Source organism: Erinaceus europaeus, chromosome 8, assembly GCF_950295315.1.
Source record: "Erinaceus europaeus chromosome 8, mEriEur2.1, whole genome shotgun sequence".
Taxonomy (NCBI): Eukaryota; Metazoa; Chordata; class Mammalia; order Eulipotyphla; family Erinaceidae; genus Erinaceus; species Erinaceus europaeus.
Window position 1 is genome coordinate 119699770 of NC_080169.1, and position 14248 is coordinate 119714017.

At 40.2% G+C, this 14248-nt stretch overlaps 1 protein-coding gene across 1 annotated transcript in view; it reads left to right on the forward strand.

Annotated features, from left to right (window-relative positions):
• The window catches only part of CNTNAP2 (contactin associated protein 2), a 2382269-nt gene that overhangs the window by 1186021 nt on the left and 1182000 nt on the right, over positions 1-14248 (forward strand). Inside the window, exons 7-8 of the mRNA XM_060195676.1 lie at positions 1250-1393; positions 2910-3180. Of these exons, the coding sequence (XP_060051659.1) occupies positions 1250-1393; positions 2910-3180 (415 nt within the window). The remainder of the gene's footprint in view (positions 1-1249; positions 1394-2909; positions 3181-14248) is intronic.

Genomic DNA, 14248 nt, shown 5'->3' on the forward strand with positions numbered 1-14248 from the left:
CCAGCAGTCTTATTTTTTTCTTTTCTTTTCCTCTAGAGGGTAAGACATACCCTCTAGAGGAAAAGAAAGACATATCCGAGAGAGAGAGAGAGAGAGGGAGAGAAAGAGAGAGACAGACACAGAGAGGAGGTACTTCTCAGCTCTTGAAGTGGGCCCTTTTTAGGCACTCAAATATGGCAGCCCAGGATTTGAACCCAGTTCTTACAAATGGCAATATGTGGTCCTCTACATATAATATTGTATGAAATGAAATTGAATTTACAAAACTATGATTTGGCCAAAGATATATGAAAGAGAAAAAAATTTCTAATGTCAATTAGAAATTTTCAGGAAGTAACATTTAATATCTTTTTTTTTCCCTCCAGGGTTATCAGATTATCACTGCTGCTCAGAGTAGACTTTATGACTCCACTGCTCCTGGGGGTATTTCCCTATTTTATTGGATAGGGCAGAAAGAAATTGAGATGGGAAGTGGAGATAGAGTGGGAGTAAGAAAGAGAGAAACTTGCAGACCTGCTTTACCATTTGTAATGCATCCCCCCCACAGGTGGGGAGAGAAGGCTCGAATCCAGGTCCCTCTGCTTAGTAATACATGTGCTTATAAGAGCAGATGCACCATTTCCCACCTAAAAGACCTTTAATATCTTCTAGTCTGTATTTATCAAATGGAGAAACCCACATGCTTGGAAGTGTCTAATGTAGTAATACAATTTCTTAACTGTCTTCTGCATTCAAATTTAGTTTAATGATTTAGATTCTAGTCATAATTAGATTACAAGTGTACTTAACATAGATAAAATATTGCTATCTTCTGGCTTCAGTTCTATCAACTTATTGTATCTGTGGTGGTTATCTATAACAATGAGAAACATTTATTGATAGCATATGTCTAAATGATAAATATAAAATGTGTTTTTCATATCACTTAATAAGGTTTCTGTATAAAAACTTTATCTGGAGAAATTATAGAATGCCTCTCAGAAAGCAAAGTTACAAGAGATTGTTGCAATTTTCTTGCTCAAGGATAATCTAATCGCCAAAAATAACAATACAGTTATGCATTTTAAGGAAAGAAAAACTTAATAGCTAACATATTTTGGAGACAGAAAAATTGTATATAATGGCTGAAGTCAAGATAAGTGATACTGGTTAGATTGATAGAGTTGACTAATAATGTCTTGTGAATTGAATTGTGATTTTTCTCGTGTCAAATGTCTTCCAATGCTTGAGTTTTCTTTTCTTCTCACAGATAACATTTGGGGGCATACCTTTCTCTGGAAAGCCAAGTTCCAGCATCAGAAAGAATTTCAAAGGCTGTATGGAAAGCATTAACTACAATGGTGTCAATATAACAGACCTTGCCAGAAGGAAGAAACTAGAGCCTTCAAATGTGGTAAGACTTTTCACTCAAAATATTGATGTGAAGAAATAAATACATAAAGACTGCTTTGCTGTGGGGTCTTGGACAATTACAACAAAACCAGGGTTCATAGTGATTTTTTACAGTCTAGATACTATATATTCTGAGAACAATGCTTTTTCATTATGCTTTTTCATTAAATTAGTCTCAGATAGATCATGTGTTCTTTCATCTAATATATGCCAACAATTCTTCACTTAAAAAATAAATAAAAATAAAACAATTCTTATTCAGGGGCCAGGCTGTAGCACACCAGATTAAGCACACATAGTACAAAAAGCAAGGACCCACTCAGGGATCCAGGTTCGAGCTCCCTGGCTCTCCACCTGTAGAGGGTCACTTCACAAGTGGTGGAGAAGATCTGCAGGTGTCTTTCTCTCCCCCCTCTCTCTTCCCCTTCTTTCTCAATTTTTCTCTGTTCTGTCCAATAAAAAAATGGGGAAAATGGCCTACAGGAGCAGTGGATTCATAGTGCAGGCACCAAACATCAGTGATAACCCTGGAGGAACAAAATATTTTTCTACCCTGGACTCCATTGCATTAGAAGACACTCTGGAACTGTGGTACCTTTCCCTCCAGATGAGTGGCTGAGGAAGTTGTGGTCTATATACACAATGGAGTACTACTCAGCTATTAAAAATGATGGAATCACTTTCTTCACCTCATCTTGGATGGAGGTTGAAGGAATCATCTGAAGTGACAGAAACCAAAAAGACAAGGATAAATATGGGATGATCTCACTCATGGACAGAAGTTGAAAAATAAGAACAGGAAGGAAAACACAAAGTAAAACTTAGATTGGATTTTTTGTATTGCAACAAAGTAAAGGATTCTGGGGGGGTAGTGGTAAAAAAAGGGGGGGGTCCTGATGCATGATGGTGGAGAAGGACCTAGGCTGGAAGTGAGAGGATCTTTTGTTTTTGTTTTGCAGAAAATTGAGACATTTGACGTATGTACCAACAACCTTTTCACTTTTTAATTAGATAGCAAGAGAGGTTTATCAAGTTAGAAAGACCATCACATTGATGACTCCTCTGTTGAGATAGCAACCCCCCTGGGATTAGCACTTGGCTAGTGTGTCTGGCATTGCAGGCACCTTTTATGGGAAGGTATATCCTGGATTCTCGAGTACTGTCTTGATAAGAATGCGACAGAGGCATCCAGAAGAGAGCATGAACCCCCCCGCCTTGGCTGGTGCAACATACCAGTGGTGCAGTGGAGAATAAGATTTTTGCTGCCTTCACTACGTTGAGTATCCCCATCCTCCACCCTAGCTCAGCTCACTCCATAATAGTTGGTGCTGGTTAGCCGAGTGGCCAACACTGCATCCTACTGGGTCCACACTCCAAGGAGCTCAAGTCAAGATACCTGTGCAAAATGGAGCACAAGGGCTCCCTCTCTGTCCTGGTTATGCTTGTTTATCCACCAACTCAGGTGGACTCTGCCTCACTCCCACGCCTGCCTCAAAGCCTGTCCTTCTATCTTGCAGGGAAACCTGAGCTTCTCATGCGTGGAGCCCTACACCGTGCCTGTCTTCTTCAATGCCACCAGTTACCTGGAGGTGCCAGGCCGCCCTGAGCAGGACCTGCTTTCTGTCAGTTTCCAATTCAGGACCTGGAATCCCAATGGTCTCCTGCTCTTCAGTCACTTTGCAGAGAATCTGGGCAGCGTGGAGGTGGGCCTCGTGGAGAGCAAAGTGGCCGTTCATGTTCATGTCAACATCACGCAGACCAAGATGAGCCCCATCGAGATCTCTTCAGGTCAGTGAGAGGCCCTTGGTGCCTGCTTCTCAAATTTCCCTTTGTGACAGCCACAAGGAAAGGAAGCCGGGTTTGCTTTGCTCTGATTTGTAGGCATTACTTACTCTGGGTGTTTGGAATTTGGTTTTAGTTACTCATTTTAACTTCCCAGGAATTTGGTTTTAGTTACTCATTTTGACTTCCCAATGTGCTGAGTGACTGGGAGATTCTGGAGACTTGGATGAGGGTGTGAGGAGCTAGTCAGAACTAGAATTAGCTTGAGACACTTGCAACCCTAGAACATCCCAGGACTTAGGAATACTAGTTGGTGTTGAATAGAGGAAGGGAGGGAAATTGGTGGTGGTGGGGGGAACTATTTGCTTATTTGCTCAGTCACAGACCATGCAAAATTATCAACATAAAAGTCAACACTTAATGTTGCTGTGAAAAAGTTCCTAAATCCATTGATTTTCAAGCACTACCTGCAATTACTTTGTCAGGGCCTGAACAAATGATTCTGCAGGTGGATCTTGCTCTAAGTGAAGTTTTCATCTTTGAAAAGAAGACATGTTTATTTTGTAAGCAGAGGAGTACCTTTTGAAATCAGCAACGTACAAACATATTTTACTGCTAGGAACAAGGTTATATTAATTTTTTTAATTTCTTTATTGGGGGATTAATGGTTTACAGTTGACAGTAAAATGCAATAGTTTGTACATATGTGTGTGAACATTTCCCAGTTTCCCACATAACAATTCAACCCCCACTAGGTCCTCCTCTGCCTTCCTGTTCCAGGACCGGAACCCTCCCTTCCAGCCCAGAGTCCTTTACATGGATGCAATACACCAACTCCAGTCCAAGTTCTGCTTTGTGTTTTCCCTTCGGGTCTTGTTTTTCAACTTCTATCTATGAGTGTGATCATCCTATATTCATCCTTTTGCTTCTGATTTATCTCATGTAGCATGATTTCTTCAAGCTCCATCCAAGATGGGCTAAAGAAGGTTAATTCACCAACAATATATTCATTATGATACTAAAGGTATGATTCAATGAAGTGGATGAAAACTTCAATGATGGGAGTCAGGCAGTAGCGCAGCGGGTTAAGCACAAGTGGCACAAAGTGCAAGGACTGACATAAGGATCCCGGTTCAATCCCCCAGTTCCCACCTGCAGGGGAGTCGCTTCACGAGCAGGGAAGCAGGTCTGCAGGTGTCTGTCTTTCTCCCCCTCTCTGTCTTCCCCCCTCCATTTCTCTTTGTCCTGTCCAACAATGATTACACCAATAACAACAACAACAATAATCACTACAACAATAAAACAACAAAGGCAACAAAAGGAAATAAATAAATATTTTAAAAACGAATTAAAAAAAAGAAAACATCAATGTTGGGGTCTGAAGACAGCTCACCTAGGAGAGAGTATACCTTGTGTTTTAGCCCTGTCACTGTTGCAGCATAGAACCAGGGGAAGCTCCAAGAGTGGAAGAAGTTGTTGTGATGTGTCTCCTATTCTCTCTATCTATCCTTCTCTTTCTTTCTATAAAATGAAAAGAAAAAAAACCTAAATAAAAAGTGGGTCTGGGAAGGTTGGGATGTCAAATGTGCTTTAGGCCAGTGTCACAGCAAAAAAATACAAGTGGTCAATGTCATCTTGCTACATTTATACATATTGTCATAAAATTTATTAAGTCATCAGTGAGTATAGAGATAATAGGCAGATGTGTGAATCATTGAGGAACTGCTAAAGGCTGTTTTATATTTTATTTAATGATACTGTTATTATTTATTTATTTGTTTACTTGTGCTTGAAGTGTGATTACTTTATTGACATATCAAACCACAAAGACTTTGGAATATATATAAATCTCTTGCCTTCTATAGAAAGCAGGGTGTCTTTTATACAGATAGGCATAGAGGAAAAGAAGAAATACAAGGGGTAAATTTTGAGATAATCCAAGGAAGAAGTTGTAGACCTCACTTTTAAAGGGTGATTTTTTATTAATTTAACAATGATAAATAAAATTGTGAGATAGGAGGGGTACAATTCTTTCGGGGTAACTCTCTCCCTCTCTGGCTGGGTGGCCTCCAGGGGAAAGGTAACGGTCTGGTTCTTTCTCGCTCACGACCGGGGTGACACGAAGTAAAAGACACCAGGGGACTCTTAGCGTGAATCTAGAATCTGAGTCCTTAGAATCCCAGAATCCAAGAGTCCGTTTATTAGCAAAATTGACATGAGTTAAATAGCAAAGCAATGGAGGTAATTATTGTTGAAATATGACAGAAATTACAGGTTTCTTAACAGTCAGCATGCCCCTAAGGTAGGGGGCTGGTATGACAGGAATTGATGAGATACAAGACAGTTATTCTCCATGACACAAGCAACTTAATTATCCAAAGGTATTTGAGAGAAGCATAGGGGTTAAACCCGTAGGGTGAGACAGAGAGAAGATGGATATCAAAAGGCCATATAGTTTGGCATTTCTCTTGTCTGGGGTCTGAGGTGTGTGATGAAGTGTGTGATAAGGTGTGTTCTTCTGTGATCAGAAGGTGACTTTGAATAAGTGAATCTGCGGCAATGTGGCCTGTGGTTAATGGAGGGAAGTACTGGGGTTTCTGTGGGCCTGAGAGTCAAGAAGGCAAGAACCAAGTCTGAGTTTCCCCCCTTATGCTCACCTCGGTTGAGAGAGACTTACCAAGAGGTTATCTTCTCAGACCTCCATCCAAAGACCAAAGACGGGGGTGGTTCTCCCTAAGCTCTATCAGGCTTACACGTGTTCCCAACACAATTCCATACCATTCCCACCACCAGACTTCTGGATCTGTATCCAATCCCCTCCATTGGAAGCTCTCCTATTATTTTTCCCTCTGGGAGTATGGATCCAGGATCATTATGGGGTGCAGAAGGTAGGAAGTTGGAATTCTGTAATTGCTTTTCTGCTAAAGGATGCTTTTCAATCTTGGCGGTTAGAGGGGGTGGTAAACTGAGAGTTGTATGACATTATTTGAACAAACTAAGCATCCTCGAACAATTGTATTGGTTTTTAAAAAAATTTTAGTTATAAAAAGGAAAAACTGACAAAAACCACAGGATAAGAGAGTTACTCCACACTATACCCACCACCAGAATTCTGTATCCCATCCTCTCCCCTGATAGCTTTCCTATTCTTTATCCCACTGGTAGTATGGACCCAGGGTTGTTACAGAGTGCAGAAGGTGGAAGGGCAAAAAAGAGTTAACATATAAAGCCAAACAAATTGTTGACTAATTATAAACCTAAAGGCTGGAAAAGATCAGATGAAGAGTTGATGGTGTCCATTTTGTAGATAGTTAGTAGGCCTATTTTAGTTATATTACAAAGGGCCCATGACTATACTAGTTTTTTTTTTTTTATTTCTGAGCCTGACATCTGATATGCAGGTATATCCAAGTTATTGTCTGGGGAGATGATGTCATGGCTAGAAAAAGGACCAGAAAGCTGGATAAGGGAAAAGAGTATCTCCCAAATATGGGAAAGGTGTATAAATATTGTTGATTATAAACTCCATCAATTTGATCTGATCTGGGGCCTATATTCAGCTTAGGAGCTTAAGTGGCCTCTGCATCCTTACAGATATGAGCTCACATTCTGTGGTCATGAGTAGGAATGTTCCATGCTGCCCCAATTTCAGGACCCATCTTCCTCAGGTGGAACATAGAGTATGTTGTCCGGCCTCCCTTCCGAGGATGGAACATTCTCTACATTGTTGATTCACACTGAGGGCAAGGTCCTATGAGGGCCCACAAAGGGGCCTATTGTGCTGTTCCTGATAGAGATGACCAGTAACAATGGAGAGAGTGATTTATTTGCGGTCTAGGCCCATCATATATGTTTGGGATTCTCAGGACTCCCCGACTCAAGCCCCAGCTGATGAGGTGGCCTGATAGTGACCCTAAGAGTCATTGTTAAAGTCTGCCAGTCTCTTGTCCTTATTCAGCTTTTGCAGTCCTTACTTTAATAATGTTAGCTTTGGAGTGAGGGAAGTGTCATAGGAAGTAGGTGAGGAGGGTATCTAAGTCTAAGTAGACACTATTTCATTAGGAACTTTATAGTGTCTTTTTAGGTCTTTCTACTTGCTTGCTGCATATATTGACTCACTATAGACTTTTATGCACTTTTGCTTTCAGGCATATATTTTGCCCTAATTTATGGATACATGTGAACATATGCCCTATCTTAAGGGACCTGGTCTATATCTAGGTTTTGAGACATTGTTAGTAAGTGAACCACCTGAAATGGAATTAGAGAATCCTATGAAAGGAAAGGTCTCACCTGAGTAATGAGGGTAAAGGGTTGACTCCATGCCTGACATCTCTGGACACAGTCTGAAGTGAAGCATGCTGAGGTGATACTCCTTGTGTTGATTAGGTTGGAATCAGCAGATGCAATATCATTTAGTATGAATTGAGAGAAGTATTCAGGAAAGTGAGACCCACCCTAGAGGTTCCAGAACTGGGGGAAAAATGTATTCTTTATACTGTTCAAAGAAATCTGAAATTGCAATGTGAGATTTTATAAGCAGAAAAAAAAAATTAGCAGAGGGACTGAGACACTGTCAGTTGCATCACCAAATTTCTCTAGGTCTTGATGATGATTTGTTGGAAAACAAGAACAATTGGTTTTATTTTGTTAATAATTATATAGAAATATAAGACAGTAGTATTTTCTAAGCACTTAGTTTAGAAGTATTGGATAGTGAGGTACAACTGATATCAGACTGCTCAAGGCGACTGCTGCATCTGGTTTCAACAGTGACTTGTTCACTCAGGATGCCAAATGCCCAGAACCACCTCATGGGATGCTTTCTACCTGAGTCCATTTCGTATTCCCTAGACTCCTTTTGCCTCTCCACCATATAGGCCAGAACGTAGAGCAGAGGAGGTGTTTCTGGAATGTTTGCCATGTAGCTCTTTGTTTCCGGTAATTGTAAGGACAATTACCAGACATCATCCCCTTTCTTTTTTATCTAATGGCCATAATATCAGGAATGCAGGGTGCTTTGTGAGGCAGGGAGTCTGATAGGACAAGGCACACCTTTTGGGTTACTCCTGTCCCTCCTTTCTCAACCTCTCCATAGAGAGGGAGACTAACAGGATAGACACACTTCTCAGGTCAAGCCCTGCCAACCTCAGCTACTTCCTCACAATTTCCCTACACTTTGGACAAGCATTGTTTTGAGGACTATTTCTTCTTACAAGGTACATGGATTTTCCTAGTTATAGGCTTTGCGTTTCCATGTGACTTGGTTGTAATTTAGGTTAGTGAAAAAGAGATGGAGAGGCCAGGAATCCTTATGTCAGAGACCTGAATGAACCATTGAGATCAAAAGCTATTTCTGAAAGTACTTGGTACTTCCTTTTCCTGTATTCTTTATTATTATTATTTTTTTTTTTTCAGTGTGGCTTTTCGCTTGAATGTTTACAGTTGAAATGATTGATCAATCATAGTGTATAGCTAGTTCTCAGGTTAAGGTCACCTGGGGAGACTTTGAGTAAATAGAAACTATCTGGAGAGACCAGAATAACACCTCAAACAAATACATATATAAATATTTACTGTAGTTGAAAATCTCCCCAACAGACCCTGTTATGATTAATGATGCTTTCCCAGTGACTAAACCATATAAATGTAAGTACAAAGACCTCTTTTAGGGTAGTTGCTAAGCAAACCTTTTGTTTTCCATGTAACAGGAACCATTGTGATTGAAAAAAATTTTATAGGCATAGCGGTCAAGAAGCAATTGCTTATTTTGTTTGCTTTAATTTATGAATCATGAAGAAGTTCTTATCTAAAGTGTTTATTATAAAATTAAAGCAAAGATGAAGGAATCCTATACACAACTAATTTACCTTACTGTATTTGCTTACAATAGGATACACTTGAACTCTAGAACTTGGGTTTATCATTTAACTTAAGAATGTACAAGTTAAGAGAAATGGATATTCAATCAAAATATTTCTATAGATCTCACTTTGACATAAAAGTGCATTATTCTTTGAAAAGTCACTTTCTTTTTTTCTACACATATGATAACAGTTGATTTGAATTTATAGTCTGCTTTACTTATGGAGCATGGGAGAGCCCCCTCCCCCTTTTTTCCCAACTTTCTCATTCTTTTACTTTTATTTTGTTATTTTTTTTAAATTTATTTATTGGGGGATTGATGATTTGCATTCTACAGTAAATAAAATAGTTTGTTACATGCATAACATTTCTCAGTTTTCCACATAACAATACAACCCCAAAATGTTATTATTTTGGACCTGTATTCTCCCCCTCCCACCTCAGAGTCTTTTACTTTGGTGCAATGTGCCAACTCCAGTTCAGGTTCTAATTGTGTTTTCTCTTCTGATCTTGTTTTTCAACTTCTGCCTGACAGTGAGATCATCCCATATTCATCCTACAAGAAGTTGTATCCAAAAAACATTTGGATTCCTCCACTCCCTTTTTTTGTATTTTCTTAAGAGATTTTGTGTGTTTGTGTGAAGACAATTGAAAATTTTTTATTTGATAAGGCATCGAAAATTGAGAAGGGTTTTTGAAGGTAGAGAGGGAGAGAGACATAGAGACACCTGCCAACCTGATCTCCTTCACTTCTTGTGAAGCAACCTCCCTGCAGGTGGCAAGTGTGGTTTTGAAGCTGGGTCCTTGTGCATAGTAATGTGTGCACTCAATCATGTGCACTGGGGAGTTGGGCAGTAGCTTAGCCTGGTTCGAGCCCCCAGCTTCCCAACTGAAAAGGGGTCACTTCACAAGAGGTGAAGCAAGTCTGCAGATGTCTTTCTCTCCCCCTCTCTCTGTCTCCCCTCCTCTCTCAATTTCTCTTTGTCCTATCCAACAACAACAACATCAATGGCAACATTAGCAATAAGGACAACAGCAAGGGTGACAAAATAGGAAAAAAAAAAAAATGGCCTCCAGGAGCAGTGGATTTATAGTGCAGGCACCAAGCCCCAGCAATAACCCTGGAGGCAAAAAAAGATTATGTGCACCCCAAGTTGGCCCCCAACAAAGTATTTTTTAAATCAGAAAAATCCCTTCACTGAATGTGGCTATGAAGACCCTACATTGTTTTTCATCTCACTTTTTGAAGCAAATTCAATTATATTATATTATATTATATTATATTATATTATATTATATTATATTATATTATATTATATTATATTATATTATATTTTTATTTTTGCCTCCAGGGTTATTTCTGGGCTTGGTGTCTTCACCAATAATCCACTGCTCCTGTAGACTATTTTTTTTCCCTTTTGTTGCCCTTGTTGTTTTATTGTTGTTGTTATTGATGTCGTTGTTGTTGGATAGGACAGAGAGAGATAGAGGAAGGGAGACACAGAAGGAGAGAGGAAGATAGACACCTGCAGACCTGCTTCACCACTTGTGAAGTGACACCCTGCAGGTGGGAAGCTGGGGTCTCGAACTAGGATACTTAGGCCGGTCCTTGTGCTTTGTGCCATGCGTGCTTAACTGGCTGCGTTACCGCCTGACCCCCTATTTTTTTTTAATTTCTTTATAGGGAGTTTAATGGTTCATAGTGAAGAGTAAGTAAAATACAGTACTTTTTCCATGTATAATAGCATTTCTACATAACAATACAGCCCCCTCTAGGTCCTACTCTGTTATCATGTTCCGGGACCTATACCCTCTCCTCCTCCCCAACCCCAGAGGTCTTTACTTTAGTGCAGTTCACCAAGTCCAGTGCAAGTTCTGCTTAGTGTTTTCTTTTCTGACTAGATCCTTTCAATGTGGAAAATTAGGACTCTGGATTTGGGTCAAATCCTCTCTTCCTGCTCAATAAAAGCTAGAGGTAGGCTAGATATAGCTCTCTGTATGCGGCTAGCCTGATATAATTATAGATGACCTTGGACACTTTCACAACACAGGTCACTGATTTCATTCTTCCAAATTCACCACTCGGTCTGTTGTGAGAGCCACATGGTCCCAGGCAGAAATTATCTGAGTGAGGATGTGTTACTTCTGGGTAGCGTCCCCTAGCTGACTGGTTATTATGTGTCAGTTCCCATAGTGGCGTTGCTATCATCCTGCACTCTGAGTGGGAATCTATCTTTAATTATACTTCAATGCAGGATGGTGCGTTTTCACATCAATAGAAGCATTCTATACCAACATGAGAGGAAAAAGAGACCGGGGGTGGGGGTGGGGGTTGTGATAGGAGGTATTGTCTTATTCTGGAGGTAGCCAAGGGGGACATTTTAATTTATAATCACACTTCAGGATGCTGTCCCCATTCTGGTCTCTACAAGATTTCTGGGACTTTTTGAATATCTGGTGCCTCTTTTTTTTATTTTCAGGGAAGATGAATAAAATATGATCATGGGTATGTGTGTACAATAAATTTCTTCAGCAATCAGATGGCAGAGATAATTTTAGTAAGCTTAGGTAGGAGGTTAAAAAAAAAAAGCATTCCCCAAAGGGAACAGGTCAAGATTTTTAAAAACTTCAGTTGATTGCAAAAATAAACTAATCAAAGAGAAAAAAATACAGATATCAGACCTCTCTACTATAAGCTAGGAAAATAAGAAATAAACCATTCAAGATTATCCAACATGGTAAAACAGGAACCTGAACTAAATAGGTATAGAGAGAGTTTAAGGTCTTCTAAAATAAAGGAAAAAAAGAGTCATGGGAACACAGTAGCTTTTCTGAGTGGCAATCTTCTTTGCCTTTCATATAGCAGAGAGGTTGAGCAGGGGTCTGAGATATTGGTAAATTTAAGAGAGAAAGATTTATACAGTTGAGATAATGAAGCAAATCAATTAGAAGAGTTCTTCGGAGAAGTAGAGCCAGTGACATTGATGATAGTGATATTATTTTGGTTGATCCCCAGCCATTTCCAGGGCTTTCTTGGTAGCGGGTATACTAAAATCTCCAGGGTCCCTCATACCAAGAGGCTCAACAGTTGGTGACAGATAATGAATCAATTAAACCACTAAATCCCTTAAGATTATGATAGAAATAAAGGTAGAGGGTGGGGTAGATAGCATAAGGGTTCTCTTGCCTGAGGCTTCAAAGTTCCAGGTTTTTTTTTTGGGGGGGAATTAATGTTTTACATTTGACGGTAAATACAATAGTTTGTATATGCATAACATTTCCCAGTTTTCTATATAACAATACAATCCCCACTAGATCCTCTGTCATCCTTTTTAGAGCTGTATTCTCCCCCCACCCACCCACTCCAGAGTCTTTTACTTTGGTGCAATACGCCAATTCCAGTTCAGGTTCTACAGAAGTCCCAGTTTTAATCCCCCACACAAACATAAACCAGAGCTAGCAAAGATAGAAAAGAACTAAAGGGAAATGCTCGTTGTTGGTACTGTTTCATGGTCTGAATTTCCTGCTTATGCTAATAACCACTAGTAATTCTCAAGATAAGTGCAGGGAGTGGGAGTGGTTAGGGAGATTCTAGCCAGTGACTTTATTGATGGATTGAGTAGAACCAAAGAGGAATTGAGAGGGAAAGGGGAGATAAGAAGGGAGAGGGGAGGGGAGATAAGAAGGGAGAGGGAAAGGGGAGATAAGAAGGGAGAAGGGAGGGGAGATAAGAAGGGAGAGGGGAGGGGAGATAAGAAGGGAGAGGGGAGGGGAGATAAGAAGGGAGAGGGAAAGGGGAGATAAGAAAGGAGAGGGAAAGGGGAGATAAGAAGGGAGAGGGAAAGGGGAGACAAGAAGGGAGAGGGGAGGGGAGATAAGAGGGGAGAGGGAAAGGGAGTGAGGCTTGCACTACCACTCCACTGCTCATGAAACTTAGGGGTGAAGATTGCATCAAAGACTTTTTTACATATATATTTTTAAATATTTAAAAAAAAATTTTATTGGGGGGATTAATGGCTTACAGCCAACAGTATGCACAGTAGTTACTATATGTGTACATTTTCTCTATTTTTTTTTGCGTAAAGTCTAACCCCACCCCTGCAATCTACAATCATACTCCAGTTTTATTTTTGTTTAACTGCTAAGTTTGCCAATAGTTGTTCTAAATTGTTTTATTCATGATTTTTAGGGTTTTTTACTCTGTTCTATTTTATTATTACTATTAAATATACACAATGTGTCCCTTCCCCCCCCCCCATCCTTCAGGTTGACCAAAATTAACTGTTACTGTTTTTTCCATTGCTAGGGGACTGGGTGTCCTATCCATTGTGAGAGGAACTTGTTTCCCTCTACCTGCTCTATTCACTCTCCCCTTTCTCCTTCCTCCTAGCTTAAAAAAAAATGCTTTCCTTTCACTGCTCTTTTTTTCTTCTTCTTTTTTTTTTCTAGCATTTTTCCAGATTTACATCCCTTTCACAGATGGTATAAAAACAAGATTCTTGGGGACAAATTTTCCGGTCCTGATGGAACGGGGGTACAGGACTCTCTGGTTTACTTCCCCTGTCATTTACTCTTTTGGGAGTATGGACCAAAATTCTATGTGGGATGTGGAAGGTGGGATGTTTAGCTTTTACAATTTCTCCTTCACTGGACATGGGCACTGGCAGGTGGCTCCATACTCCCAGCCAGTTTCTATATTCCCTAGTGGGGTAGGGCTCTGGGGAGTTGAGGTTCTAGGACATAGTATGGTTGTCTGCCCAGAAAGGTCAGGATGGAATCAGTCGCATCTGTAACTTGGTGGCTGAAATCCTTTATCTGTGTTATCTTTATCCTTGCCACTACTTGCTTGAATCAAATCTGAGACCTCCTAGTACCCATGGAAATTGCCATCCCCTTTAGGAACCAGTTCTGTCCACCTCCCAATGTGTAATGCTTCTTATCAGCACTTGTGCAGAACTCTGCCAAATGTCAACCTCACACAGTCTTCTCTGGCATCCAGTCTTCTTGCTTCTTGGCAGATAGATATACCCTGGATTTTACTGAGAGTCTAAGCTTACACATGCTATCCTAGGTTCTTAGCTTTTTTAGGCCAGGAACAGATGTCCAGTGGATGACAAAGCCACGAGTCCTGCACAAAGAGCTCACATACGGTCTGGTGTCCTTCATTCTGGGCCAGGGTAGCAAAGAAGCTACTTAGTCCCTGAAGGGA